General features: G+C 36.7%; 2 protein-coding genes across 4 annotated transcripts in view; both read left to right on the forward strand.

The window, feature by feature from the left end:
* The window catches only part of LOC121729203 (clavesin-2-like), a 36,076-nt gene extending 15,681 nt beyond the window's left edge, over positions 1 to 20,395 (forward strand). The window contains exons 2-7 of one of the 2 annotated variants that reach the window (XR_006035938.1): positions 2,415 to 2,677; positions 2,839 to 3,060; positions 3,455 to 3,648; positions 3,844 to 3,960; positions 4,275 to 4,648; positions 20,385 to 20,395. Coding sequence is in view for 1 of the 2 variants with exons in the window: in XM_042117635.1 (XP_041973569.1) it covers positions 2,425 to 2,677; positions 2,839 to 3,060; positions 3,455 to 3,648; positions 3,844 to 3,960; positions 4,275 to 4,516; position 8,671 (1,029 nt within the window). In the remaining variant the exon portion in view is untranslated. Of the gene's footprint in view, positions 1 to 2,414; positions 2,678 to 2,838; positions 3,061 to 3,454; positions 3,649 to 3,843; positions 3,961 to 4,274; positions 4,649 to 8,670; positions 8,682 to 20,384 lie in introns of those variants that run through there. The other variant, XM_042117635.1, reaches the window with a different exon arrangement.
* The window catches only part of LOC121729156 (sister chromatid cohesion protein PDS5 homolog B), a 31,083-nt gene continuing 18,296 nt past the window's right edge, over positions 15,203 to 27,989 (forward strand). For both annotated transcript variants that reach the window (XM_042117567.1, XM_042117575.1), the window contains exons 1-3: positions 15,203 to 15,433; positions 17,540 to 17,629; positions 25,214 to 25,408. In XM_042117567.1, coding sequence (XP_041973501.1) covers positions 17,549 to 17,629; positions 25,214 to 25,408 — 276 coding nt within the window. In that variant the 5' untranslated portion in view covers positions 15,203 to 15,433; positions 17,540 to 17,548. The remainder of the gene's footprint in view (positions 15,434 to 17,539; positions 17,630 to 25,213; positions 25,409 to 27,989) is intronic.

Below are 27,989 nucleotides of genomic sequence, written 5' to 3' on the forward strand. Positions count from 1 at the left end.
TCCCGCAGGCGGAACAAAAAGTTTTCAATGTTCCTGGGTCTTGGATGTGTATTAAAATAATATTTCAAAAATCTTAAATATATTTTATATATAATATTATAAAAAATCCAGAAATATATCGATGCAATGAACATTTTAGTTCTAATACGATTCAACAGATGGCGTTTTATTTTTTACTTCATTGTAACATAGAACTAATCATATTTATTAGTTATTATGTTTTTGTTTATAGTTTTTAATACGTTAGAATATTATGTTTAATAATATTATCACTTGGTATAATAATAATCAATCTATCTTATCTTATAGAACTCCTACTGCATTTCTAAGGAGTTCGAGTGTACCGTGTTGGCCTATATTCCATCCAAAAAATATATCAATGCAATCAACATTTTAATTCTAATATATGAAAACAGATGGCGTTTTATTTTTTACTTCGTTATTGTAACAGAACTAATCATACCTACTTTATTATATATTATTGTTTTTATTCATAACTAGCTGTTGCCCGCAACTTCGTCCGCGTGGACTTTAGTTTATAGCGCGCGGTGTCAACAAAATTTGTGTGAAATTTAAAAACTTTTTAACACCCTGGTAAGTGGTACCCCTATTAGGGCCGCGCTACACCGGAATGGCAGCGCTGAAAGTGCTCGCCTCGCCGCTGCCATTCCGGTGTAGCGCGGCCCTTAATTAATCAAAATACTCAAAAACAGCTGTGCAGTGTGCACATAATCTATACTAATATTATAAATGCGAAAGTATCTCTGTCTGTCTGTCTGTCTGTCAGTCTCGCTTTCACGCCAAACGCCAAAACTACCGAACCGATTGTAATGAAATTTTGTATACAGATAGTCTAAAGCCTGAGAAAGGACAAAGGCTACTTTTTTACTGGAAAAAAGGATTGTAAGGGTCGTAAATTTGTTCAAAAAATTCATAATAGATGGCGCCGTGCGTCTTCTACATCGCGCTGATGCTTGCTCAAAAGTCTTTCTATAAGAGGTGGTATCATCTTACATTTAAAATTGGGGGGCTAAATATGTTTGAAAATTTGGCATAAAATATAAAGTTTAATATAACAAATGAAGTACTTATTGTGTGCACACTGCACAGCTGTATTGATTTAAGGGGTACCAGGGTTTTTTTATAAAAGCTTTTGACACCAATTTTGTTGACATCGCGAGCTATAAACTGAAGTCCACGCGGACGAAGTCGCGGGCAATAGCTAGTTATTAATATACAAACAAAAGTGTTACCCTATTGAGCGTGTCTATACGAAAGACTTCAACGCACGAAAATATGAAGTAGAGCGAGCATCGTTGCGTCGCGTTGTTTTAAACAAATCACTCAAACTTTTATGAAAGAGTGACGTTCACGACATAGTATAATTATATTTGGCTTGTGTATTTTACGTAGTGCATACGTGCATATTTTAATAGATATTATAATATACTATTTAAATGATAGCTGATGGTAAATTGCTCTATATATTTTATATATCCGCATTTGTTCCGTTCTTACGTATTTGAGTAGTTATAGAAATTAGAATTAAGATTATTCTAGGTCTAAGGAATACATTTTTGAACTCTTCTGCCTTGCAGGGTTGTCTAGAAGAGATCGCTTATAGCGATAAGGCCGTCCTTACCCACATTAATGTCTTAGTTTTTAAGTACTTTAAGTCTGATTGTATACCCATTTTTATGTGAGCAATAAAGTGTTTATCTATCTATCTATCTATAGAATTACCATAGAAGTAAATTGTATGTTTTGTATTAACATTAACCCATCAAGCCCCATAAGTTCACCGGTGAGCGAGACACAATAGAATAACAATAGATTTCCAGGAATCCGCGATCGAAGGATTAAATGATTATTTCTAATGATTACGTAGTTAGTATAAAATGATTTCTAAGCCGTTTACAATATTTTGATACTAGCTTTTGACCTCGGTGGCTATACAGGCATCCAAACTTTCTCCCGCCTTTCACGTCATAGTAAAAGTGTTATGTGATTACAATGGCAATCTGAAATTTTAAATTACCATTTTCATTTTCGTTTCGCAACCTGTTTATTTCTTTAGTTTGCCGTCTTGCATAACATCATCTATTAACCTGGTAAGATGCCTGATAGTAAAGCATATAATTTATGATGAACTTTAAAACCGACTAAAAAGTTACAGTTATGACCTATAATTTGTTAATAGATGTTGTTGCTTCAGTACCTAACTGTAAATATATTATATGATTTGCTTTGAAATTGATTTTTCTAGTTCTCTGCCGGAAAACGTACTTTTTTATTATTATAAAATGTTTTTCAACGCCCGCCTTATACCATCTTTGGCGTTATCTTGTAAACTGCTACAGTGAATGAAATTTTGGTTTCTAAATAATGATCATTAAATGACTTTCTCTTTCCAGACACCAAACCATGGCAACCTCAGTTCTCCAGCCCGAAGACTGCCGGCGGGAGCACGAGCCGAAGCCCGACGCGCCGCGGCTGACCGACGACGAGAGGCTGAGCATCCTTGAGGCCAACGAGCGGGAGACCGGGGATCTGCCCGCAGACCTGAAGGAGCGAGCCAGGGTGGAGATACGAGAGGAACCCGCCATACGGGACCATGCGCTCGCACAGATGAGACACTTCATCGACAAACATCCGGCCATCAGAAAATGCAGGACAGGTATATTGTGGTTTTGTCATTTTGATAGATTTTAGTCATTAGGGACCAATGACTACTGACCGACTTAGTGGAAGAAGATGTCCAAAAACTCTAACCGGTTTATCCATACACCGATTTACAGAAGGTTGATAAGTTTACATGAGAAATTACATTTTTTTTAGATGGACCATTCCTGCTGAGGTTCCTTCGGACCAAAAAATACTCCGTTCCGCAAGCCTGCTCCATGCTAGAGAGATACCTGACCATCCGGCAAATGCACCCCAACTGGTTCCAGAAGTTGGATCCCCTGGACCCGAAGATAGCTGCCGTGATCGACGCTGGGTACCTGGTTCCTCTGCCGAAAAGAGACTCCGAAGGCCGTCGAGTCGTGTTGTCGTGCATGGGTAAGTTCTGTTTTCCTCCTTTCCTCGCTCATGCCACAAACATTTCGTAATTTCATACAAGAAAGTGGTCACAGTAACGATATTTTGATTACCCACCATTACAATGCATATAATATTTCATGTGAAGTTACAATTTCGGATTGCGTAATATTATTCGCTTTGTACTATTTTCGTAATTTGAAACTTTACAATCCTGGTATTTGGTGTCTGCTACTCTAAATACTACCTAGAGGTAGGTACTACGCTTATTAAAATACATGGTATAACGTGTGCCAACTGGAACTACGCGATCAGTGCATTATCGATATATTAAGACCCCCTCCCAAGTCCCAATGACCGCAGCATGTATTTAACATTGCATAGCCTACTTTACCATGCTCGTAATCTTTTCCAGGTCGTTTCGACCCTTACCTCTACGACAGCTCCACGATGGCGCGGGTCCACTCCATGATCGTGGAGCTGCTGCTGGACGAGCCGCGGTCGCAGCTGCTGGGCTACTCGCACGTCAACGACGAGGCCGGCATGCAGATGCCTCACGTTAGCCTGTGGTCTCTCAACGACGTCAGAGTCATGCTGAACTGTATCCAGGTGAGGAAAAGCAAAATTAGGAATATAATCAATTAAATATTGCGAAGGATCTAAGCCTCAAGAAAGTTCTCGAGTGGAAGACTAATTATTATTTCTTGTAAATTTTTTTCACGCTCCATTATTTTTGTAATTAATAAAAAAGTTGGTACCTATCTTTGGTTGATTCCTTTGTTTAAAAGTTATCATCATTTACAGAACTCAACTCCGATGCGGCACAAGCAAACTCATTTTGTGAACATCCCTCAGTATGGCGTAAAATTCTTCGAGTTCGCCGTATCCCTCTTGAGTGACAAGCTGAAGGATCGTGTGATGGTAATTCAAAATATTTATAATTTTTTTCCAAGTTTGACCAGGTTTAATCCAAGTACCCAATGCATGGGGCATAATATTATTATCCCATAAATTGGCAACTTTGATATTACAGACATCGCTTAATGGCATGTCTATAAGTAGTACCTGCTTAAAGTTGTGTCACTTGACGATATTCTAACAGTTAATACCATACGAGCCATACTTTATTGACTTAGAACTTTAGCGTCATTATGAGAGATTCCAATTTCGCTGTATCTAATTAGCTCTAGATTGCTGACTTGAAAATATGATTTTAATCCTAATTTTTATTCCAGTTCCATCGAACTTCAGAGGATCTAACTAAATACGTGGACGCCTCTATTCTGCCGAAGGAGTATGGTGGCACTGTTCCCCTCAAAGAAATGATTGAAGAGTTGAAGCGAAAACTTCTGAAGCACAGGCAAGACCTGATGGCATTGGACGACATGTGCGTCGATCTGCACGCGCTGGAGAAGAATGATTTGACTCAGGACATACACTCCACTGCAGGATCTTTCAGAAAACTTGAGTTAGATTAGTAGAAGATCTGGAAGGAACTAGAAGTATGATTTGTCAACAAGAATGTGATTATTTATTATAGCCTTTGTAATGGCGATTATTATTCTAATCGCAAATCATCAGTGACGGGAAAATTATTTTCTCAGAGTCAGTATACTGTACTGTGTTGGTTATGCACTATAATGATTTAAATATTATATTTTTGTTTACAAAAAAGCTGTGTGCTTGCACGAGGTTTACAGCAAACTTTAATAAAAATATCACCATTAGCGCCACCTATTGGTGAAAAGCCAAGCCAAGATAAACAAAGTAAAATAGTTTTAAGCCTAGATTTGTTACGCTCACGCTAGTAATAAGATCGTAATTAAATATTAGTTAGCATGCAACATAATTTCACTTCGTAAATTGTTTTTAAATATCTAACTACTTACTTACCTACGTAATGTTTTAACACTCTCAAGCGGAAGACAAAATAGTGTTTTATTTTCTACAATGGTAGGGTACTGATTAGGAATAAAAATATCAATTTATTCCCCAACTTTTTCAATTTTTTTTAATTAATAAAATCATGTATTGCAAAGGGACACCGCCATTGCGTGTTCATGTTTTGTATTAAGTATATTATGTAATTTATACATAAATATCGTCCAATCTGACGGTATCAAAACTTAAGGTTTGTCGACGCATAATATTTAATTACAGTTATGTTTAATTAGTAACAGCCGTTGAAAATTATTTTACCTGTAGAGGCTTTTACAGAAATTATTAAGGATGGCTCAGAGAGGCAAAATAATTTTGAATGAGTTATCTGACACTTGGCTGCCATTGGTGGAGTCGCGTTACCATTTAATGGACAAACATAATAATTATTATCGTCAATGTGCTTCATCGTTAATGTAAATACTAAATAGTAAATACTTACATATTAATAACTTGCAGAAATTAACTTGGCATTTGCTTCTTTTAGAACAGCTATCCCCAACCCGCGGCCCGCCGGGACTTTATCTGTGGCCCGTGTGATGTTAAACCATTTTGAAAATCACGCCCACCGGCAAAATAATGTAAAGTCGTCGTGAAAGACGTGACATTTTTTTTATTTTGAAATCGTTAATTTTGAAGAACGTTATTTTTTAACCCTAAAAATTTTTTAAGCGGCCCGTGACACCAAGACCAAGACATGTGTGTGGCCCGTATGAAAAAAAGATTGGGGACCACGGTTTTTGAACGATGTGCGGACCCGGTACCTAGTTAGATTCTGCGTGTTATCCGTTGTCAATACCATGAGACGAAGCACAAAATTTACATAATATTATTCACTCACAATACTACGTGCCGCTTCTTAAGGTTTTGACTGTTTAAGCTTAAAAACACAATAAAATTAGTTTTTATGACGAACTGACAGGTGCGATATAAAAATACTTACTTACTTACGAGTTACGAGTTAGGTAGATACGTTTTAAAAGTAACTTAGGTATAATATGATATTACATATTATACTTAGTTGCTTAGTTTTACCTAACAGTACCTAATACCTATATTGCTATTATGATAATCTAATTGTTGTTTCAATTTAATTAAATTAGTTAATGCAAATAATTATTAAATGGTTGAATAGGTAAATACAGATTAACATTTCTCAATCTCAGTCTTTGTTAAAAAATTACCTTCGCACAGTTACGACGTCAAACATTAGGTTTTAATCTCATTCTAGGGAATAATTATTATTAGTATAGTCTTTGAGTTTTTATAATAATATTATTATATGATTGAGTATAGTCAGGGCCCCCGTAAGGGCTACTGGCGCCTGTGTGCAAAATAAGGATTTCAATGGCGACCCTTTAGGCGAATTTTTTGAGTCCTTGGTTTTGGCGCCCATAAAGATGACGATTTGGCGCCCCTAGACTCTAGAGGATGGCGCCCGTAGTATCCCTAAGTAGTCTGTGATGGCGCCCGTGTGCATTACACACATTGCACATATGGTAGCGGGGGCCCTGAGTATAGTACTGAACGCTTAAAGCTGAATTACTTTGATTGTACAGTAAACTTTTGTCATAGGTAACATTTCTGTAAATAGCAAAAGTAAAGGCTTAGTTATTCCATTTATATTTTATTTTTTCCTATTCATTTTTAGTTGCATTATATTGTGTTAATAAATAAAAACTCAGTCCTCCGTCATGTCTCATGGGTTCGATAAGCATCTTTTACCTGTATGTAGGCAGGGCTGTGTCCTACTGTAGGTATTATCTATGCTGTGTCTAAAGACTAAAGTCTAAATACACTAAACTCTAAACACGAAGTTTGGCAAGATTAGGCCTGCAATGTATTTTAAATTGCTGATGAGACACCAATATGCCGAAATAACGTCGTGTTATACCTATTGTATGTGTAGCGCATTGCTGGCGTACCTATTCATGCTGAATTTCGGCAGTGTATTTTCGGCCTAGTGGGTTTAGATGTAGATTTAGACATTATAGCGTTTTGGGCATCTAGAACTGCTCCTGGGCAGGGCAGGGCGCGGCGGGCCGAACGAAATACGAAAATAGCTGAAGTTTAAATAAAGAACATAATCTATTAAGTGCTTCGAGGATCATCGGTTTTGTTCGGCTATTTCCGTATCCATTCGGCCTGCCCCGGGGTAGTTCCAGATGCCGATATAAGCTGGCTTTATAACCGTAATTGCCCCTCTTCATGAGTGGCAAGCGCTGGCCGATCGAATGGCGCATGCAATGGCTATGCAATGGTCGCAACATAGTCGCAACGCCTCTACATGATGGCCGTTTCCAATAATATATATACTAGTTTATGGATGGCCGTGTTCAGTTGTGATCTAAACGTCGTTATAGATGGACGTGTAAGCATTAGCCATAATTGCGGCAGTGCAAAACGTGCATTTTTAATAATTTATGACTTCACCAGATGACTCGGTGAACTTCGTATGACCTCCCTCCTAATATGAACCTTCTCTTGAATTCTGTGAATAATTATTTCGAGCCAAAAATTAAAATATTGGTTTATGGTAGTGATGATGATGAAAATGATGAATGTAATAATAGCATTTAATATGCATTCCGTTCTTAAAACAACGCTGAAACTTCCAAACTTGATATCTTTAAAAAGTCAGAAGTTATGTATTGTTTATGCTATTATTATCGTAAAGTTTCATTAAAATCCGTTCAGTAGTTTTTGAGTAAAAGAGTAACAAACATCCATACATCCATACAAACTTTCGCCTTTTCATTCATTATGAGACCACGTACTCGTCATTTTGAATGAAATTTGTAAATTATAATACCTACGAATTACGACGTCCTCGCTCGACCGCGGTCCTGTCGTATCGGCCACGTGTAGAGGCGTACCGCAATCGCTGGGCCATCATCTTTTGATGTGCGGCCGAAAAACCGATACGGCAGCCATTCCACGGCCAGCGCTGGCGCCATCGGCCATCCTACGCCACTACGTCCTCCCCACGCTGGCCCATCTTGTAGAGTCGCTATAAAAAGTTCATCTTGCCGCCTGCATCATCTCTCGCTTGTCGTGTCGGACATCCATCCCACAAAATATTGCACGTCACGGCCAACTGCCATCCAAAAAGTGAAGAAATTAAAAAGTGGCAACATCGTAGTGTCATCCCTTTTTTCTAGATTAATTTGAAAGGGATGACACTACGATGTTGCCACTTTTTAATTACTTCACTTTTTGGACAGACTTAATACGTCTGGATACAAGTTGGATACAAAGCTGGAATCTAGATTCATTAAGGGCCCCCTAGACGGTCAAACGGTTTGTTTCAAACACGTAAATTTTGGTTTGACTCAAACCATTTTAATCGTTTACAAAGCTAGTTTGAACGGCTTTCATTTACGTGTTTGAAGCTCGTATGATGGAATTTCATATTTTTGTTGTGTTTGACGCGCCGTTTAATCGTGTTCCAAATTTCCGATGCGTTTGAACAAACTCGGCTTAGTTTAGTACCGGATTTTAAAGTTTAGAGCATCTTGTCTGCATCCACTGATCTCCATTATACTGTATTATGGAGGTCAGTGTCTGCATCACACACGTCTACTTATGGCGGCGTTCCGAACTAAATTCAAACCGACATCAAACGGTTTTAAGTACCCTGTTATGTCGGCTGTACACTCTCGCCGAGAGACAGCGAGGCGGCCCGAGTGCGAGAGTGTAAATGGGTGCGCTGGCCTGTCTCGGACCCTCTCGGTCCGGTGTCGGTATTTTGCGCCCGAAACAAAGGGCCTCGCGAGGAAAGCGAGAGCATTACGGCGTTTTCACACGAGACACGACACGACACGATTCATAGGTGGGCGCCAGACATGTTATCAAATACGCAAATTCGCCAAGTGTGGCACTGACATTTGCCTATTTGTGCAAATAAATTGCTGGCATTTTCCATTTTGTGCAAAGTTTGCTCAAACTTTGAAGCCCATGTCTGGCGCCGGCTATAGACAAATATAAATTGCACGACAGACGTCACACAGTCTGTCGTTTGAACGTTTTTCACACGAGCGACGATTTCTGCGACGACACCGTATTCACTTATGGCTGGTTTACACGTATTAAGTAGATAAGTAGTCAACAAGATTTTAACTTAAATGACTTTATACTTACTTAACTAAATTTGAACTTGCTACTAAATTTTGTGTTTACATGTAATTAATAACTTAAAATTAAGTTAAAATTTTGCTGTTACCTCGATAAGCAATTTATACGTGTAAACCAGCCATTACTTCTTAAAAATATGTCATCTATTGTTGGGGTCCTAAGCTGATAGTTAAGCTTATTATAAAACGTAGTTATAATATAATATTATTTATGTATAGTCTACGAATAATAAAAACTAAGGAATAGTAACTCCGTCAAAAAACATGCTCCACAGTACTTGTCAAAAAAATGTACCTTTGGTACACATTTCAATACATTTGCAATATTTAGGTGACCTTGAGCGGTACTAGGCTGACGTTACATGACAGATCAAAAGGAACCAAATTTAAAACGGTAATCGGTAATAGTATGGGAGTTACGATTCCTTAGTTTTTATTATTCGTAGTGTATAGTTTAAAAAACCTGCCAGTACCTCGCTACGCCCATGTTAAATGTTAATTATTACCATGTTATAATACTAGGTATGATGTAAATGTAATATAGCGGCATAATGCTCGCCAGAAAACCGCTATGCAGTTTGGCAGGCTGTTAGATTATGATTAAGAGGATACACCAGGGGCTAGAGAAATGAAAAAAAAGTACGTGTAATATCTATAGCTGTCTCCCTTACCTCAAGCCTATACCGCAGAACGCGATAGAGACAACTGCAAAAAATCCAGAAAATCAACGATTCGTTAACCCCTGATTCCTTCTCCGATTTAAGTAGTTTTTTCATTAAAGATTAAAAAAGGATTGAGCTGTGTTCCTGTTGTGTTGTGTTGTATGTTTTGCTTTTTTTTTGTATTTTGTAATCTAGCCAAATCTGTTTTCTGGACCTTTGAACACAGCGGAAAATCTGGCCATTTTTTTGGGTTTTTGAACGTTCATATTTTATTTAATAATTAAATTATGAAAAAAAAGAAAACATAGGGACATTGTATTAGTGGCGGTAGACATTCAGGAAAAAAATTATAACTCTACTAGCATTATCCAGGGAGGAAACAGGGGACAACGTTTGTATGGAAAAAAGGGCGGTGTGGACTCCTCTTAAGTACGGTAATTATTTATTTAACAATTTTTCAATAAAGAATTTATTTATATACTAGCTGTTGCCCGCGACTTCGTCCGCGTTAGGAAAATGTGATAACAAAGATAATGAAAAATAATAAATTTTCCCTTTTTAAGGTTCCACACCCAAATACTAAAAATGGAAATTTATTGTAATAATAAAATAATGTATGGCGGAAATATTTTCCTTTTCCAGATCTACAAAAAAGCTCGCCATAGAATATTATGTCTATCCTTGAAGGTGAACTTGCTATGCTTACATTTATTTTTATATTGAAATCAGCTGAAGTTAGCTGCTACTGACTTGAAAATTATGAAGATTGAATACAGAAATAGTTGACGCGTCTATTTGTGCCCCAATATCATATCACCACTTTCGTAAGCATTGTACCAAATTCGGGTTATTGTACCTCTATAGCAGTCTATAGTGTATATAAACTCTATACAGCTATAAAACAGTTTTGAAAATCAGTAAAAAACGGTGGAACAATAATGTAATCAAAGGCAAGAGTTTTTATAATACCTAATATAACTTACACGGCCTAATTATAGTAATGATAATGATTAGTATTTAAATTGACACATTAACATTTAAATATGCTTTTAGTTGTTGAAACAACGCCGAAATTGCCGAACAGGTATGCCGTATCTAGAGTTATAAGGATTCAAGAGTTCTGTAATCTTTTTTTTTTTTTTTTTTTCGAAATGGTCTAAGCTACTGGTCTGGTTAAGACCATGGTAGTTTAATCGTGGCTATAACTAGTCTGTTGCTAGTTGGTTTGGAGATAAACAATGAGGGGGGCCTGGCCCCCTCCCCTAAAGTCACACGTGTGACATTCTGGTCGGGTCTGCAATCTGTACAGCACCTTCGGAACCAGGGTATAATTCGGCGCAAATTCTTATTTTTTGGTAGTTTAAGCTTAAAATCCTTCAGAAAAGCGTAAAATTACTATGTGTTTCCATATTAATTTCAAGGAGTCCCATCGTTTTCTCATGGATTGCATCATCAGATCACCACTTTTGTGATCATGTTATCAAATTTGGGCTACATCTCATTCAACAACAAAAGGATTTTGGAAATCGGTCCACAAATGCCGGAGATGTCCGCGAACCATTATAAAAAAGTAAAACATATCCTCCTCCTTTTCGGAAGTCGGTTAAAAAGTAGCCTAAGTTATTCCTTACTACATCAGCTACGTGCCTAAAAAGTCCTGTCAAAATCGCTCCAGCCGTTTCAGAGATTAGCCGGAACAAACAGACAGACAGACTGACATACAGACATAAATTGTAAAAAATGTTGTTTTGGTATCTGTACCCTATAAACATTCTTATGCATGTAGTAAAAAACGGTTCCTTTAATATTACAAACAGACACTCCAATTTTATTTATATGTGTATAGATTATCTGTAGACAAAAAACGTGACGAGTTGACGACATAGCGGATTGTCGTCTCAAAATCGTGTGTCGTACGGTGCCGTGTGAAAACGGTACATAGAAATGTATGGCGCCCGGAGTCGTCACCGCATTTTGTCGTGTCGTGTCGTGTCTCGTGTGAAAACGCTCTTACTGTACACTCTCGCGTTTTTCACTACTAGTCGCGCCGCTAGACAGTGCAGAACAGAAAAATAACAATAATAAACGTCATTATCAGTCATTATCTGTGAAAAATAAAATTAAATATACCTACCTAACTATAGATCTTTGGATTACAATGATATCTTTCGATGCATGGTGAATGGTTCATAACTGCGATTGAACTAAGCGAGAATGTACATGATCGCACTCGGGCGAGGGGCTCTCATACGAGACTTTCGCCCGAGAGCTCTCGGTGAGACTGTACAGCCGACATTAACGATCAAATTTGTTTGACAAATTTGTTTGATGTAATTTACGTTTTCATCAAACAGCAGCACAGACGAACAAACGTGCATCATACAAGTTTGTCAAACAATTAGCTAGAATCGGTTTGAGATCATGATATTAGGTATCTTGTTTGACAAATACAGCGAAACACGTTCAAACACGTTTGTCAAACGCTACGCCAGTCCAAAGGGTATTGGGGTTACAAAGTTATTTGTATTGACCTGTGGCGTCATTTTTTTTTCAGCGGCCAGGGATTAACCCAATACTATTTTGTAGCACTACATTAGTGAAACATATATTAGTAATAAAAATTGTTCTAAGTAATATCGGAGCTGAGCTACGATTATTTTAGTACTTATATTTATTTTTGTACCTTATGCTCACAATATCAATAGTAATTAACGTTACTTTATGGAGCTATCCTCAACAAACAGGCGTAGAAAGGGTATATTAATCTGTTGGATATATATTTCTCACTAACTATTGCCCACGACTTCGTCCGCGTCATATATAAATAATTTTTCATACATATTTTCACACTGGGTTTAACTCTCGTCCAGCTAAAATATAGCCAGACTTGAGACTATATTTCATTAAACAGTAGTTTTCAAAGGGCCGGATGCAATATAAGCAAACATAATAATTATTGTTCTTGTGTATTAACCCTAGAGTCGGCGCGCTATGAGCATTTTGCCGTCCGCGCTGAAAAATCGTTAATAATTCGTAAAAAAATTGCTCGTTAGTCTTGTGTTTTATAGTAGCTGCCCCTAATCTCGTTAGCTATGCGTGCTGAATAGCTGGACGCCGTCAGAACACGGGGTCCCGCTTAAAGTTAAGGTTCTTACCATTAGGCGTCACGGGGCGGCAATTGAAGACGTAGATCAAAATTTTGACAGTATTTTTTCCCAAAGTTGCAATACTGACTTTATTTATGGTGGATTGGTTGTAAAAACAATTTTAATTATACAATTTAAAAATATTAAGTAATAGCAATGCAACGTAGTATTTAGAAGATATTTTCTTTCAAGTTTCAAATACTAAATCAATTGCTAAGGTGCCAGTCAAGTCATAATAAATGACCACAAGGTCTTCTATACACACATTTCATATTTCTTTCAGGAACCAAATTACTTGATTTGTACAAGCAAAGCTAGCATCATCTTCCAAGAAGGTAGATGGATCTTCTATCGCCTATATTTCGGAGAAAATAAAATATGTATTATAATCTTTGAAAGTACGTGCACTAAAAAGGGTGTTGCAGATGGCCAAAGTTGCTGTGCAATGAACAAGCAATGTTCATTGCACAGCAACTTTGTGAAGACTGTTCAGATAAAACATATCCTGCAAATAAGGAAAACATATAATGTTGATCCTTTTTTCTTAAGTTTTCAGTATTATTGGGTATTATTATGGACAAAGTAAAAAAAGTCAGTAAAAATATTAAGTTTTCTAAAATGTTTTGTAAGCCAAAGTCCTTTAAACAGATTTTTATTTGTGTGTTATTTAAATCGTGACAAAATAAATTAATGATATTGCTTAATTCCTACTAAAAATAACTAAAGAAAAGTGGCGGCAAAATGCTCCACACGCGCCCACTGACGTTTCGCGGAATACCGCGCCCACTGACGTTTCGCGGAATACCGCGCCCACTCTAGGGTTAATGTGTTGTGGGTAAAATGACTCTAGGGTGCTGTTCCCATAATATTATAATGTCGATTATTTTCACTATTTAGCGAATTTTGCAGTATACAAAGTAGTATGACGCCCGACGCCACCAGCTTTCGGCAGAATTTTCAGTCCAGTTTTTAATCTACTTCCCGGCTCATTATAGAATTGTACAGCTGCAGGAATGTTTTATAGAATACTAGGTGTCCCGGTGAGCTTCGTGTCACTTTAAAACCTTCCCTGGACTTCTACGAATATATTTTAAGACTAAAATCAGCCCTACACGTTTCGAAAGTAACACATTTGAAAATCCATTTTTATAATATAAGAAGATTAACTATGTACTTACACAAAAAATATAAAAAAATCAAAAAATCTTTAAGAAATTCGAGAAAAAATGGATTTGCATTTTTTTGCAAAAGCAAAATAAATAGTTAAAATCTCATTGTATGTTAAATGATTAAGTTATTCTCTAAAATGTACGAATAACTAAAATTAAAAATAAATGATGAAATGAATAATTAATTTTTCTTGTATAATATATCTACAAGTTGTAACATAAGTGATAATACTTTAGTTAGGGTAAGTATTTAATATTATGTGTCCCTTGTAAAGAGTTCACTCTAAATTTTTTTTTGTGATTTGCATGTTTTTTTTTTGGGTCAGGAAATCACCCACTACCCACTAAAACCCGACCGTGTTCCTTTCTGCATGGGCAAGCGCCCTTGCGTAAAGAGTTTCCCCATACGAAAGTGAAAAAAAATATGTTCTCTTTCAGCGCTACTACTTTTACAGTAAAATCTATACACGGGACTCATACACACCCTAAAGTATTATCACTTAGTATTGTTATACCCTGTATAGTAATATTATGAAGCTGAAGTGTTTGTGTGTTTGAAAGTGCTAATCTCAGGAACTGCTTGTTCGATTTGAAAAAATCTTTTTGTGTTGGATAGCCTATTTATCGAGGATGGCTTTAAGCTAATAAATAACGCCGTTTTTTGTATTTTCCTGAATATTCAGGTTATGATTGAATTTATGTTTAGTTGAAAATACGAACTTAAAATGCTTAATATCTCGGCTCCAATATAGTTTAGCTGTATGCCCCCCATAATAAACTTTACTCCCCTTGATATGTTCTTTCATAATATGCCGGTTTAGTGAGTGGCCGCGAGATTTGAAAATGACGCCAATATTACCCAAACCCCTTTTCTTCAAACACCTCAAACACGTAGATTGTTTGATAAACGCTTCAAACAAAGCTGTACACTATCAAATTGTTTGACAAACACGTAAAGTTTGACAAACAATAATTTGATCGTTTATAGGGTACTTTAAATCACACCGTTTGATCGTCTCGGGGGCCACCGCTGCCAGTGCCCACAGATTACTAGTATATATTTGCCAGTGCCACAGATTATATTATTATAACCTTGAATTGCGACGCCATCTGCTCCTATATTCGCTATAGTTTTTCCCGCAGTTTGGCGTCCACCGATTAATAAAAAAAATTTAGAGTTTTTCTATGTATTTAGATCAATAAAACTATTTAAATCACACTAAATTGTTTATGAGTGATGCGTTAATAAGCTTAACATGCTATATTTGTGATTGCATAAGATAAACATACATTATAAGTGGTTATTGTAAACATCGGGAACGCAGGCCACACGTCTATGACTTCTTGTGAGTATTTTGTATTTTAGCCATTATTGTTCTAGTTTTATAGTATTGCTCCTGTTTAGAGGTACTAATTAGATTAAAGAACCCAGATTAACAATATCCATAACTGTAGACAGTACCACATTTGCTTCAGAGACATGATTGAAGAATAGTTTATGAAATGACATATTATTCGACTTCACAATATACATGTCTTCCCCAAGAATATAATCATAACTTGAGAATTTCAACCAAGTAATTCAAATTTTGTTTAAATGATGCGCATTGACGCCGATATTTGTTGTTGTCGTGATATTGTTTGTAGACAAAAACAAGATTATCGGTGTTAGCCGTTTTCTTAACTTATTTGGCTTTCTAAACACACAATATTATACCCTAATAGCATTTTTCATCCTATTATATTGAAGACTGCATCGTACAAATCACGAAATCTACGAGGATGTTACAAAAAATCTTAAAACAATTATAGAGATGCAATATTTTTGTTTTAGATGACCTACTTATAGGTAGGCAGTTTGCATTTGTATTGTTTTATATACTTACCCAAAAAATATAAAATAGTGTAATATAAAATAAGAGTAAATGCATATACACACTTGTATGTCCAATCTTCACATTTCTAATGAAATAGTTTTACCCAACAAACAATGAGCGATGAATTTTTTACCTAAACCAAACCAAAGTAATGTAACAAAAAATGTGCTGGTTATATTTCAAAACTATGAAAAATAGGGGAAAACTAATTGTGTAATTAATATTGTAGTGTTTGTAGGTTGCTAAATGGGTTCCTATTACTAAACATCTGTTTTTATAAATTATTCACACTTCCTTCCAGCTATCCAGTTGAAAAGTTAACTTTTTCATAGTTAATGTTTAATTTGTTGCCAATTAACACCAAATACAAAATTAAATGAAATTAAATATAAAAGATCTCAGTAAATCACAAACAATATCTGGTACTTAATACTTTATGTTGGAACCCAAATTTGCACAGCTCTTTCTTGCTTACTTTCTGAAAAATCTTGCTATATTAGCATTAACTGCAGCATTAACAGCATTGTCTAAACAAAAAACATCAAATGTAATTATTTGACAAAAATGTTGCAAAATATGCTGATAATATTTATAAACAATATAAATTGGTAGGAAGCAGGATAATGGCTATGTCATTGACCTTGATTCAAAATGCTTCTTTAAATTTTAAATGCTGAATTATATTTTGCAATGTAATAATCACTGGTTGTATCTTTACTCTTAGCTTTTGTAAACTTAACATGGTTTTAAATAGGAAATGTGATATCTCCTTTAATTGAAAAAGTTTTATTATTACTACATTTTGTCAGTTCTCATCCTAATTTAATTCTCAAGTATTAGTAGATGTTACCTGCAATGACTAGCGAGCAAAAAGAAATCCTAGTGCCATATAATCAGGGCCCGATCAAATGGTGGTTTATGTAAGCCATACACGCTACGATCTACCGGAGAGATCCAGGTCCATGCGCAGGTAGACCGGAATGAGTGTGGGAATAGATTTTGCACTGGTCGCCTGCGCAGGTCCAAAAACTGCACAGGTCTCTGATAGACTATAGCATGCACGGCGGGAATTAGGTTGGAGGGTGAAGATATTTAAGTATTTTATTTAAATATTCCCCCCTATTATCTCCGAACAAAACTAGCCCATGACTTAAATGGTTTTCTGTATGTATTACATATAATATGTGAAGGGTGGTGAAAATGATCCTTGCCCAGAGCAACTTAATAGCTAGTACGGGCCCTGCATGTAATTCTCCAAAAGATATTTCATTGGCTAAACCACTACTTTAGATGTAATTAATCATGATCAATGCATCATTATCTCTTTATAATATCGAATGGATTTTTCTTTATTAATATGTTTGATATTATGGAAGTATTTATTTCTTATAATTGTAAAATAAGATTTTTGGGGTCCGTTGACACCCCAGCCTTCTGCTTGATAGCCTCCTTATTGTTATGTAGTATTGTTCTTAGCACTCAACATGTTGATATGTTTGATATGTATATAATATCAAAGTTTTTTGTGCATATATAGCTCAAAAACAGATTAACTAATTTAGATTATTTTTACAGATTGGCAGCATGGCGGAAATAGTGTACCCGCAAGGCTGCCGACCAATTACCGATGACCTAGGACCAGATGAACTTGTTAGACGATTAAAGGTAAGCTTAGTTATTTTAAAAACAGGACATTATTTTCATGAACTATATATATATATATATATATATATATATATTATTATATTATGTTTACATAAAGTAATAGCCCAAACTGTTGGTGAGTTACTACTTACCAGTAAGCTGCAAGACTCAATCCTTCGATCGTGGATTCTTGGAAATCTACTGTTATTCTATTGTGATGTGTATTGTGTATCTCGCTCACCGGTGAGCTTATGGGTCTTGATGGGTTAAGAGTTATCAGTCGTAAATGTTAAAAGTCTTAACAGTTTTTATACTCAACCTTGTGCTTTTTAGGCATATTATTTAATTTCAAAAGGCCCTTTTTACATCTTTTACAAAATATTTAAAAATACCATCAGATATTTTTTCTAAAGTTATGAACGATTGCTACACCAACCTACTGTTTCTTCTTCTTCTTAATTTTATGGCACCCAAAGATGTAGGGTTGCACCATTCTGCCAGTGTCGAGTTAATAAAAAGTAAAAATACAAATTTCGACAATTTAGGAAGTGCAATATTATCTGACAGGAATAACAGGATATTCACTTCCTTCTACTGACAGGTCTGGCACGTCATTAATTTGATAAATCTGTAAATGCTATCCCCATAAGGCAATAAAGAAAGAAAGATAGAAAAATTAATTTAGTATTTAAAACATTTTAACAATAAATACTAAATTAAGTGACAGCCATGGTGCGAACGGATCCGCAAAGCTGATTTTTAATGTTTTGAACTACAAATTCTATTACTTCTATCGCCCTAGATTTATAACCGTTGTCGTACATAACGCTTAATGCCGCGCAAGTTTAAGATAGCTATATAGATAGGACGAAAAAGGTCAACCTACCTGTGGGTCGCGAGCCGCGACCCCCTGAGGGTGGGTAATAAAAAAAGAGGTTGGAAAACAGTGGTTACAAATAGCTTTGTACTTAATATGAGTGATCTTAAACTTTTGCCTGGTCTAGAGGCCACCGGAAAGGGAATAAACAGTAGCGGTTTAATTTTAAAAAAATCAAAGAAAGTATTTTTTTTCATTTTTAATTTACCCCATTTAATATTGAAATGTATTACTATTAGGTACTATTGGTACTATTTACATTATAAATTTAATATGTCAACTATAAAATCATAGTTGCGGGAAAAACTATTTACTTAGTGCTCAGATCATAACCTTTTGGGTCGTCGATATTAATTTAATTTAGTTTGAGTTGTACAATAATAAATAAATTAATAAATCATTTAAATTTTGTCGATATGTTTATCTTTAAATTATTCATTTACGAGATGTGATTGCAAAATATGTGAATACTAATGACTCATAGTTAGTGTCATAATATTTTGTGCCAAGTGCCAACTAAAACCCAGTAAATGTATAAAATAACTTGTATGATGTAATTTGTCGAGCATTCATGCATCTTTTATTGTGAGTTGCATCAATGCTCCAAGTGAAATATAATACATACTACGTCGAGTTGTTGTTGCATATTTTATATCTGAGTGTGTACTCCTATTTCGTTGAAATTGCACGTTTGCCGATAAAATACAGCAGTAAATAAAAAAATATTGATATTATGTAATAGCACCTACTATTGTACTGTCTTCCATGATCGAATTAATAGCTATCTTAAACTAGGCACCGTAGTATCAATATTCTGAAAGCATTTTCTTAAAATCTACTCAGAAATAAAACAATTTTTATTTTATTTATTAATTATATTTTAATAATTGACATTTACTTAGATCATACAGTAGAGCAGCCGTTCTTAAAGTGTGCTCGCAAAACAGCAAAACAGTTTGTTCCCCTGTTTTTTTAGAACAAAAAAATAGGGTCAAGGTTAGTTCTCTTTGTGAGTGTGGTTTAGATAAGAGTACCTTGGACCATAATCTTTTTCTGCCGTCCCAAAAACGTTGTTTCTTCACTAGACCTGCAATGTAGAGCAAAGTCAATACAAAATCATTCTGACATTGGCAACTCCGCCGCCATAATAAAAGAAGAAGAAGTGTGCTTTGCGGAGCCCTGGGGCTCCGCAAAGACCTTGTGTTCCGCGAGCGATTCATAAATTGTTTTTAGAATCAATACCAACGGACACCAGCATGGAGAAAATTCATTCAAAGACAAGGGTCCGTCATAGATGTCACTTATGAAAAGGGTTCCGCCACCAAAAAGTTTGAGAACCGCCGTGGTGGAGTCTAAAGTAGAGACCCAATTATGGGGGCCTAGTTTTTTGGATTTTCGATTAGGATTACCGAACGTGTTATTGAACAAATTTATGTAATGAAACTTCAATTTAAATGTACAAAATATCTATTTTGTGGTATTTCTTGCTTTTAACAGGTTCTAGATGTCATCTAAGCTACACGCATAAACGAAATAGCTATTAGCAATATCTGCAAGATATGCACATTATACAGAATTACCTGATTCAAATGATAGTTTAATTCTTATACTTTAACCCGGCGAGAGTGTGGCAGGGTATGTCATACCCCACCATGTTACTAATTTGCGTGCAGTTTTCATTTGTGACCTTGAAACATGTTCTTGCTTTGAGTAGCTGGAGGTAAAGGAGTGCGGGATGGGATAATGGCATGATCGTAGTGTCGCGGCACCCTGCGCTTGAGTTATAAACCTGCAAACTTCGCTCGGGTATGAGATACCCTCAGTGCCGTAAATAGCCTTTTTGGCGCCCTGTGCGAGCTTATATAACTGCACCCTTGTTTTTTAACTGCCTCCAAAAAGAAGAAGGTTATAAATTATAAGTTTGGCTGTGGATATAATATATTTTTTTACTACATTGGAAAACATCTCTGGGGCGCAGCGGGAAGTACTTATCGGGAGCAATTCGAAAAAATAAGAGTCTACCTTGCCATTCTTGCGCCCCCACAGAGTCTACGACCTGTGCCTGGGCACCGGTGGCACCGCCCTATTTACGGCACTGGATACTCTGCCACATAGTTGGTATATTTCGTGACAGAAACTAACATTGCTTTTTCTGCTATTTAAATTTTCTTTGTTTCATTGTAGATTTAAATTAAAATGGACGTTGACGCTGTCGCTGCGGCGCCGTGTGTAAACACGCTTAGTTCATATAAAACATATTATATACTAGCTGTAACCCGCGACTTCGTCCGCGTGGACCTCAGTTTATAGCGCGCGATGTTCAAACAACAAAATTGGTGTCAAAAGCTTTTATAAAAAAACCCTGGTACCCCTTAAATCAAAACACCCAAAAACAGCTGTGCAGTGTGCACATAACTTATTTCATTTTTTAAAATTAAACTTTACTTATACCAAATTTTAAAATATATTTAGCCCCCCAATTACACAACTTTACCCATAAACTATTTATCACTGATAGTTTTAAGGTTACGTCACTCATCACTGCATAGATAAAGTACAAAGTTATTTAATAAAGTAAAAAAGAAATGACAATCGAAAAAACCGAAAATCGAATGTAAGATGATACCACCTCTTATAGAAAGACTTTTGAGCAAGCGTCAACGCGATGTAGGAGACGGCACGGCGCCATCTATAATGTATTTTTGGAAGTAACTTAATTTGAACAAATTTACGGATTTTCACCCCCTTACAACCTTTTTTCTAGTTAAAAAGTAGCCTATGTCCTTTCTCAGGCTTTAGACTATCTGTGTACAAAATTTCATTACAATCAGTTCGGAAGTTTTGGCGTGAAAGCGAGACAGACAGACAGACAGACAGAGATACTTTCGCATTTATAATATTAGTATAGAAAACTAGCGATTGCTGCAATTACGCTTCCATTGTGCGCCCATCACACATCTGTTGCGACGATCGCTTTTTAATACTTATTTTTCCTCTCCCCCAAACATTTGGGGGAGTATACGCCAGACTGATTCGTTTAAATACCATACTTAAACAAGTTTTTCCCATTTACTTACACATTATTTGTATCCTATACTTGAACCACATTCATGATAAGTCTTTTAAGTAGGCTTCAGAAGTATTAGGGTGTTGTGTTGAGTAATGTTGAAATATAAAGGTGCCGGTTGGTAGCGGGCGACATGAAGCGACCGCAGTCGACGTGTCGTCGCGGCACTACTGGTTTCTATGAAATACCCGGCGCAGCTAGCGACACGAAGCTAGCGACACTTTTATAGAAATACATAGAAACAGTAGTGTCGCGATGACACGTCGTCTGCTGCCGCTTCATGTCGCCCGTTGCCAACCGGCACCTTTAGGTGCTTTGCAGACGACGGGGCGGGGCGGGCATGGGCGATAGCACAAAGGGAATCCTATATTACCTAGTACCAACGCACACGGCGGGCAAAAAGATGTCCGCGGCTGCCCGCCGTGGATCACACAAACCAGTTTACGCAGACGGCTTGTGCTTCGTTTACGCGGCGCGGGCAGCCGCAGACATCGACGGGCGTACGCAGTGAAATTGACCGGCCGCCCCGCCCCGTAGCGCTTCGTCTGCAAAGCGCCTAAGCCTATTGTATTTTTTGCAATAATATAATCTACAATCTGGCAAAGAATCTGTAAGGCGTAGGCTCCTTTCACATCTGATAAGTGTGATAACAAGGCAACAGCGTCATGACCGTCATCATGATATCGGACCTTTTCTTGGCAGAATTTTGACCGGGTAGTTCGGTTAGTATTAGATGAATAGAAAATACTTTATTTGCACGCTCAATAAAAACCAGATATGTACAGTGAAAAGTGTAGGAGTTCCAGAAATTGGTCTTAGGGTGCGTTTCCACCGAAACTTGAGTCAAACGCAGCTTATCTGAATTTTTTAACTGGACTCCTGTATGTTATCTATTAAATGGCTGCTGTTAAGCATTGGTGTTTCATCCCACATAAAATCGGGTTTTGAGTTAATAATGCAGTTTTGTTCTTTATAGCATAAGGTTTACGACAGTGAAATCCATTTTTTTGAAAACCCACTGTAGCATATTCTAGAGTACAAAAATGGTTAATGCTTATTCCTCTTAGTGAGGTTTTGTATACAGCATTTATGTACTATGTTTCTAAAATGATTTGCGCTTAAACCGCTGAACCGATTTTGATAAAATTTTGTATGCGGATACTTTAAATCAATTAAAATGACCTGAGATACTTTTTGTCCCGGAAAATGTGCGGTTCCGGCGCAGTCAACAAAAATGAATTTGGCATAAGATATCGATATTGAGTACATGTAGATATTACGTAAGGTGTTGGAGAAGGACATAGGATAATATTTTTATTATGGAAAATGTTCGGTTTTCACGCAATAAACTTTATTAATTTGCGTTTAAACTGCTGAACCGATTTTGATTAAATTTAGTTAATGTAGAAATAATTAGTTTATCACGTGCAGAGTTGAGCAAAAAGTAATTAATAAAAGTAATTTTAATCAGATTACAAATTAATCAGATTGATGAAGTAATTGTACATATGAAATTACCCGTCAGTTGATTAATAATAATATGTATAAAATGTATTCTAATTATTTTAGTTTGCAATTAGATTACTAATTTAATTAGACTAACGAGTATTTCAATAATTATGCCCAATGTCCAATGCTGGTAATTATAATAAATAAAAAAACTCCCACACCGATTTCGGGGCGGTGGCCGGTTTCAATAAAACCAGGCCAGTTACGCGGGAGTAATATCATAGTGCCCAAGTGTGTGCGCAATACACAAGAGCACTCTGGGTTCAATGAGGTTTCATTGAACCCAGAGTGCTCTTTACGGCCAGTTACGCAGGAGTAATTTTATAGTGCCCAAGTGTATGCGCAATACATAAGAGCACTCTGGTTTCAACGAAACCAGACCAGTTACGCAGGAGTAATTTTATAGTGCCCAAGTGTGTGCGCAATACACAAGAGCACTCTGGTTTTAATGAAACTAGGCCAGTTACGCAGGAGTAATTTTTATAGTGCCCAAGTGTATGCGCAATACACAAGAGCACTCTGGTTTCAATGAAACCAGACCAGTAACGCAGGAGTAATTTTATAGTGCCCAAGTGTGTGCGCAATACACAAGAGCACTCTGGTTTCAATGAAACTAGGCCAGTTACGCAGGAGTAATTTTTATAGTGCCCAAATGTATGCGCAATACAAGAGCATTCTGGTTTCAATGAAACCAGACCAGTTACGCAAGAGTAATTTTATAGTGCCCAAATGTGTGCGCGATACATAAGAGCACTCTGCGGGAAGCGCGGGAAGAGAAGAAGAAGCGGGAACTCTCTGTACTTCTCCGATACATAACGTATCTGCATACCAAATATCATCAAAATCCATGTAGCGGTATAAGCAGAAATCATTATATTTAACGCCTGGGAACCGTACATTTTTCCGAGACAAAAAGGATCCTATGGCCTTTTCCGGGACTCAAAGTATAAGTCATACCAAGTTTCATCAAAATCTGTTCAGCGGTTTAGGCGCAAAATAGGAAATTTTATAACGCGGTAACCGTACATTTTTCAAGACACTAATTATCTTATGTCCTTTTACGAGAGTCAAAGTATGTGCACACCAATTTTCATCAAAATCGGTTCAGTGGTTTAGGCGCAAATCATTTTTGTTTATCATACGGGTACCGTATCTCTTACCCGGATGTAAAGTATCTTATGTCCTTTCCCGAGACATAACGTATCTGTATACCAAATATCATCGAAATCCACGTAGCCGGTAGCGGTATAAGCTGAAATCATTTTTATTTAATGCCTGGGAACCGTACATTTTTTTAAATAAAAAGGACCCTATGTCCTTTACCGGTTCAGCGGTTTGGGCGTGACAAGGTAATTTTATAACATTTTGTTTTTTTTTTTTTTTTTTTATGAAATAAGGGGGCAAACGAGCAAACGGGTCACCTGAGGGAAAGCAACTTCCGTCGCCCATGGACAGCATCAGAAGAGCTGCAAGTGCGTTGCCGACCTTTTAAGAGGGAATAGGGTAATAGGGGAGGGTCGGGAAGGGAAGGGAAGGGAAGGGAATAGTTGAGGGTAGGGAAGGGAATAGGGTAGGGGTTAGGGGATTGGGCCTCCGGTAAACTCACTCACTCGGCGAAACACAGCGCAAGGGCTGTTTCACGCCGGTTTTCTGTGAGAACATGGTATTTATCCGGTCGAGCCGGCCTATTCGTGCCGAAGCATGGCTCTCCCACGTATAAATGTGTTAAAATTAAAGCACTTAAATTTGTATTGAAAGAACAAATCAGAATTTTGCATTTATGTGAAATAGCACAAAGGACATTAATGCTATGTAATAAGCCCTATAGCAATATTGCATTAACCATTTTTCTACGTTTTCTCTTAAAACTGAATGTAAAATTAAAATGTTTTTTCATAATCATAATCTACGCATTTCAACAAAAAAAGATACCGCACAATACCATTTTTTTGCTTAAAATAAGCAGAAAATAAAGATTATTCCAAAAAAACTTAAAACACCGATTACTCAAAACTAGTCCGATGTGGGATGACACACCAATGCTTAACAGCATCCAAATAGATTTGTTCATTGGTTATTGTTCTTTAGCCAATCATAAGGCAGTAAATAGATAAACCCATCAATAATAATAATATCCTCCCTTTTCCTCCAGGCCCTAGCACACACTCTACAAGGGCTCGGGCAAGATGAGGGCATGTACCAGCAGTACATACCGCTGGCGCTGCACCTGGCGGACGACTTCTTCCTCACGCACCCGTCACGTGACGTGCAGCTGCTCATCGCGTGCTGCATCGCCGACGTGCTGCGCGTCTACGCACCGGAAGCGCCGTACAAAGATCAGGAGCAGGTAGGCTATTGATGTGCAGGGTGTGTCCTTTTTTAAAGACGGGAAATGCGCTTAAGCATTCCCGGTGGCACTGGGGAAGGACCACCGAGGTATGTGGGACTCGCTGCGGCCGAGAAGATGGTAAGTTGGCCGCAGCTCTACCCACTAAAAACCGTCCGTGCTTTCTCCTCGCAGCGGCCGTGCAGGATGTGTCACCCTTCCCCTACGGAGATTCCGTAATTTATCGTATTTAGAGCCTTATAAACTCATAATTTGAAAGCAACAAAGTTATAATGAAAATACAGCAATAATCTTCAGTATGTCAACATTCCTTTCCCCGTTTTAAAATTTTCTATTTTTGTTTATTATACTCATGATATTAGCTTCCAAAGTAATACCAATTTATTAAAATTGAAGCATAGTTTCAGCATCTCCCTAGTATTTACAAATAACGTTTATATGAAACACACGACAATAGATAGATAATTTCATTAACTACATATTCCCCGTTCTAAATTTTGTTTAGATCAATTTTGAACTAAATTATGTAAGTAAAAAAATAGGATTTTTTTGCGATCTCGGCAACGCGTCAAATGTCAAAGGTCGTTTGCTCGGGGTATGGCAGGGACTGAAAGCGGTACCGTTATAAAGGGTATATACCGGTATAAAATTACGGTATTGCTTTGATTTAAAGGTTGAGTCAAAACGGTTGAACTTCACCATTGCGGTACCGCAAAATAATGAAATATAACTTTATTTATACGGTACCGATATATCTCTTTATTTTATTGCTACCCCAACCGAAATTATTTCGGTACCGAAATAATGCTAGATGACGACGTACCTACGCACCGGTACGGGGTTGCCAATTCGCAACTATCATATCAAAATATTGTACAATCGAGGGTACAATTTAATTTCAAACTCTTCCTGTACTTGAATGGAGTAGCAACACTATATTATTAGGTATTGTTTTAAAATTAACGTCCTGCTTGACTGTAACCTTTAAGAAAGTATAAATGCAACTCAAAAAATTTGAGTAAGGTACGCGTACGTGCGCGTGCCACGTGGTGTGTGTTGAACTGTAAATGGACGGGATGAATATTACAATAATTATTATTGCGAGCCCTGACGTGATATTTCGGCGGGAGGCGTAGCCGGGTGGAAAGAAAACCTTTATTTTACAGATTTAGATATCTAAAAAAATAACGATATAAATTTTGCAATACCGATATATATCAGTACCGTTATTTAAAGGTTACCGTAATTTAAAGGTATGACGTCATACCGCTAAATTTCTCTACCTATATTTTCCGGTTATTCAGTCCCTGGGGTATGGCCTTAAGATAATATGGTTGAGAATGCGGGTAACCAATGAGATTGTGATGTGCAACAAGTTTTCCAAAAATATTAAATGCGAGTAAACCGATATTATACTTCTAAATGTTAATCCAAAATTCTTATAATATACTAGCTGTTGCCCGCGACTTCGTCCGCGTTAGCATAGTAGATCACATCCCATGTATTATTTATTGTACAAAAATATTCAATGTACAGAATTGACTTTCCTACGATTTTATTTTATTATATACTTAATGTAGATGTTCCGCGCAGCTTTCCTTGCGTAATTTAGGAATTTCACGCAACCGTACATTTTTCCGCAAAAAAATAGCCTTTATCCCTTCACGTGGTCTATTCTTCATGTTTGGCAAATAACATAAAAATTGCTCCAGTAGTTCTTAAGATAATAAGCAATTTCAAATAATTTCCCTCCGTTTTTTCCGCATTTTCCTCTACTTTTTTGCTATTATTAGTCTTAGCGTGATTAAATATAGCCTATAGCCTTCCTCGATAAATGGGCTATCTAACACTGAAAGAATTTTTCAAATCGGACCAGTAGTTCCTGAGATTAGCGCGTTCAAATAAGCCCTTTCATATAATTTCCCCCGTTTTTTCCACATTTTCCTCTATTTCTTCGCTCCTATTAGTTTTAGCGTGATAAAATATAGCCTATAGCCTTCCTCGATCAATGGGCCATCCAACAGTAAAAGAATTTTCCAAATCGGACCAGTAGTTCCTGAGATTAGCGCGTTCAAACAAACAAACAAAAAACTCTGCAGAATTATATATTAGTATAGATTATATAGATACTCTATAGATTAGTATAGATACGTACATAGTACAATACCTCATTCTGATTTCGATTCTCACCTGTTTCGGTAAAGTTAGCTGAGAACGAAACCGAGTCGTACAAGTGTAGCGTATGGTCGAATGGACAGTCATTGAGGAATTGCAAAGACAAAGCAGATTTTCTTATAAGTGTTTAATAATATAATGTCAATGGGTAATATGGTCTTGCTCTGTAATTAAAATTTGCGAAGGAACGACATACAGCACTTGTGGGAACAGGAAAATATTCATACAAATTGAAATTACAAAGTCTATAAATAGAAACTATGAAAATGATATGTTCAATAGACAAGTTCGTTATAAACCATTCATAACATAATGTAATTAATATTAACGATTGTACTATAATATCTACACTGTCAATTATTGTCATACAGTTGATGCAACATAGTTCTTAGTAATAACTAATAAC

This window comes from Aricia agestis, chromosome 1 (genome assembly GCF_905147365.1).
Source record: "Aricia agestis chromosome 1, ilAriAges1.1, whole genome shotgun sequence".
Lineage (NCBI taxonomy): Eukaryota > Metazoa > Arthropoda > Insecta > Lepidoptera > Lycaenidae > Aricia > Aricia agestis.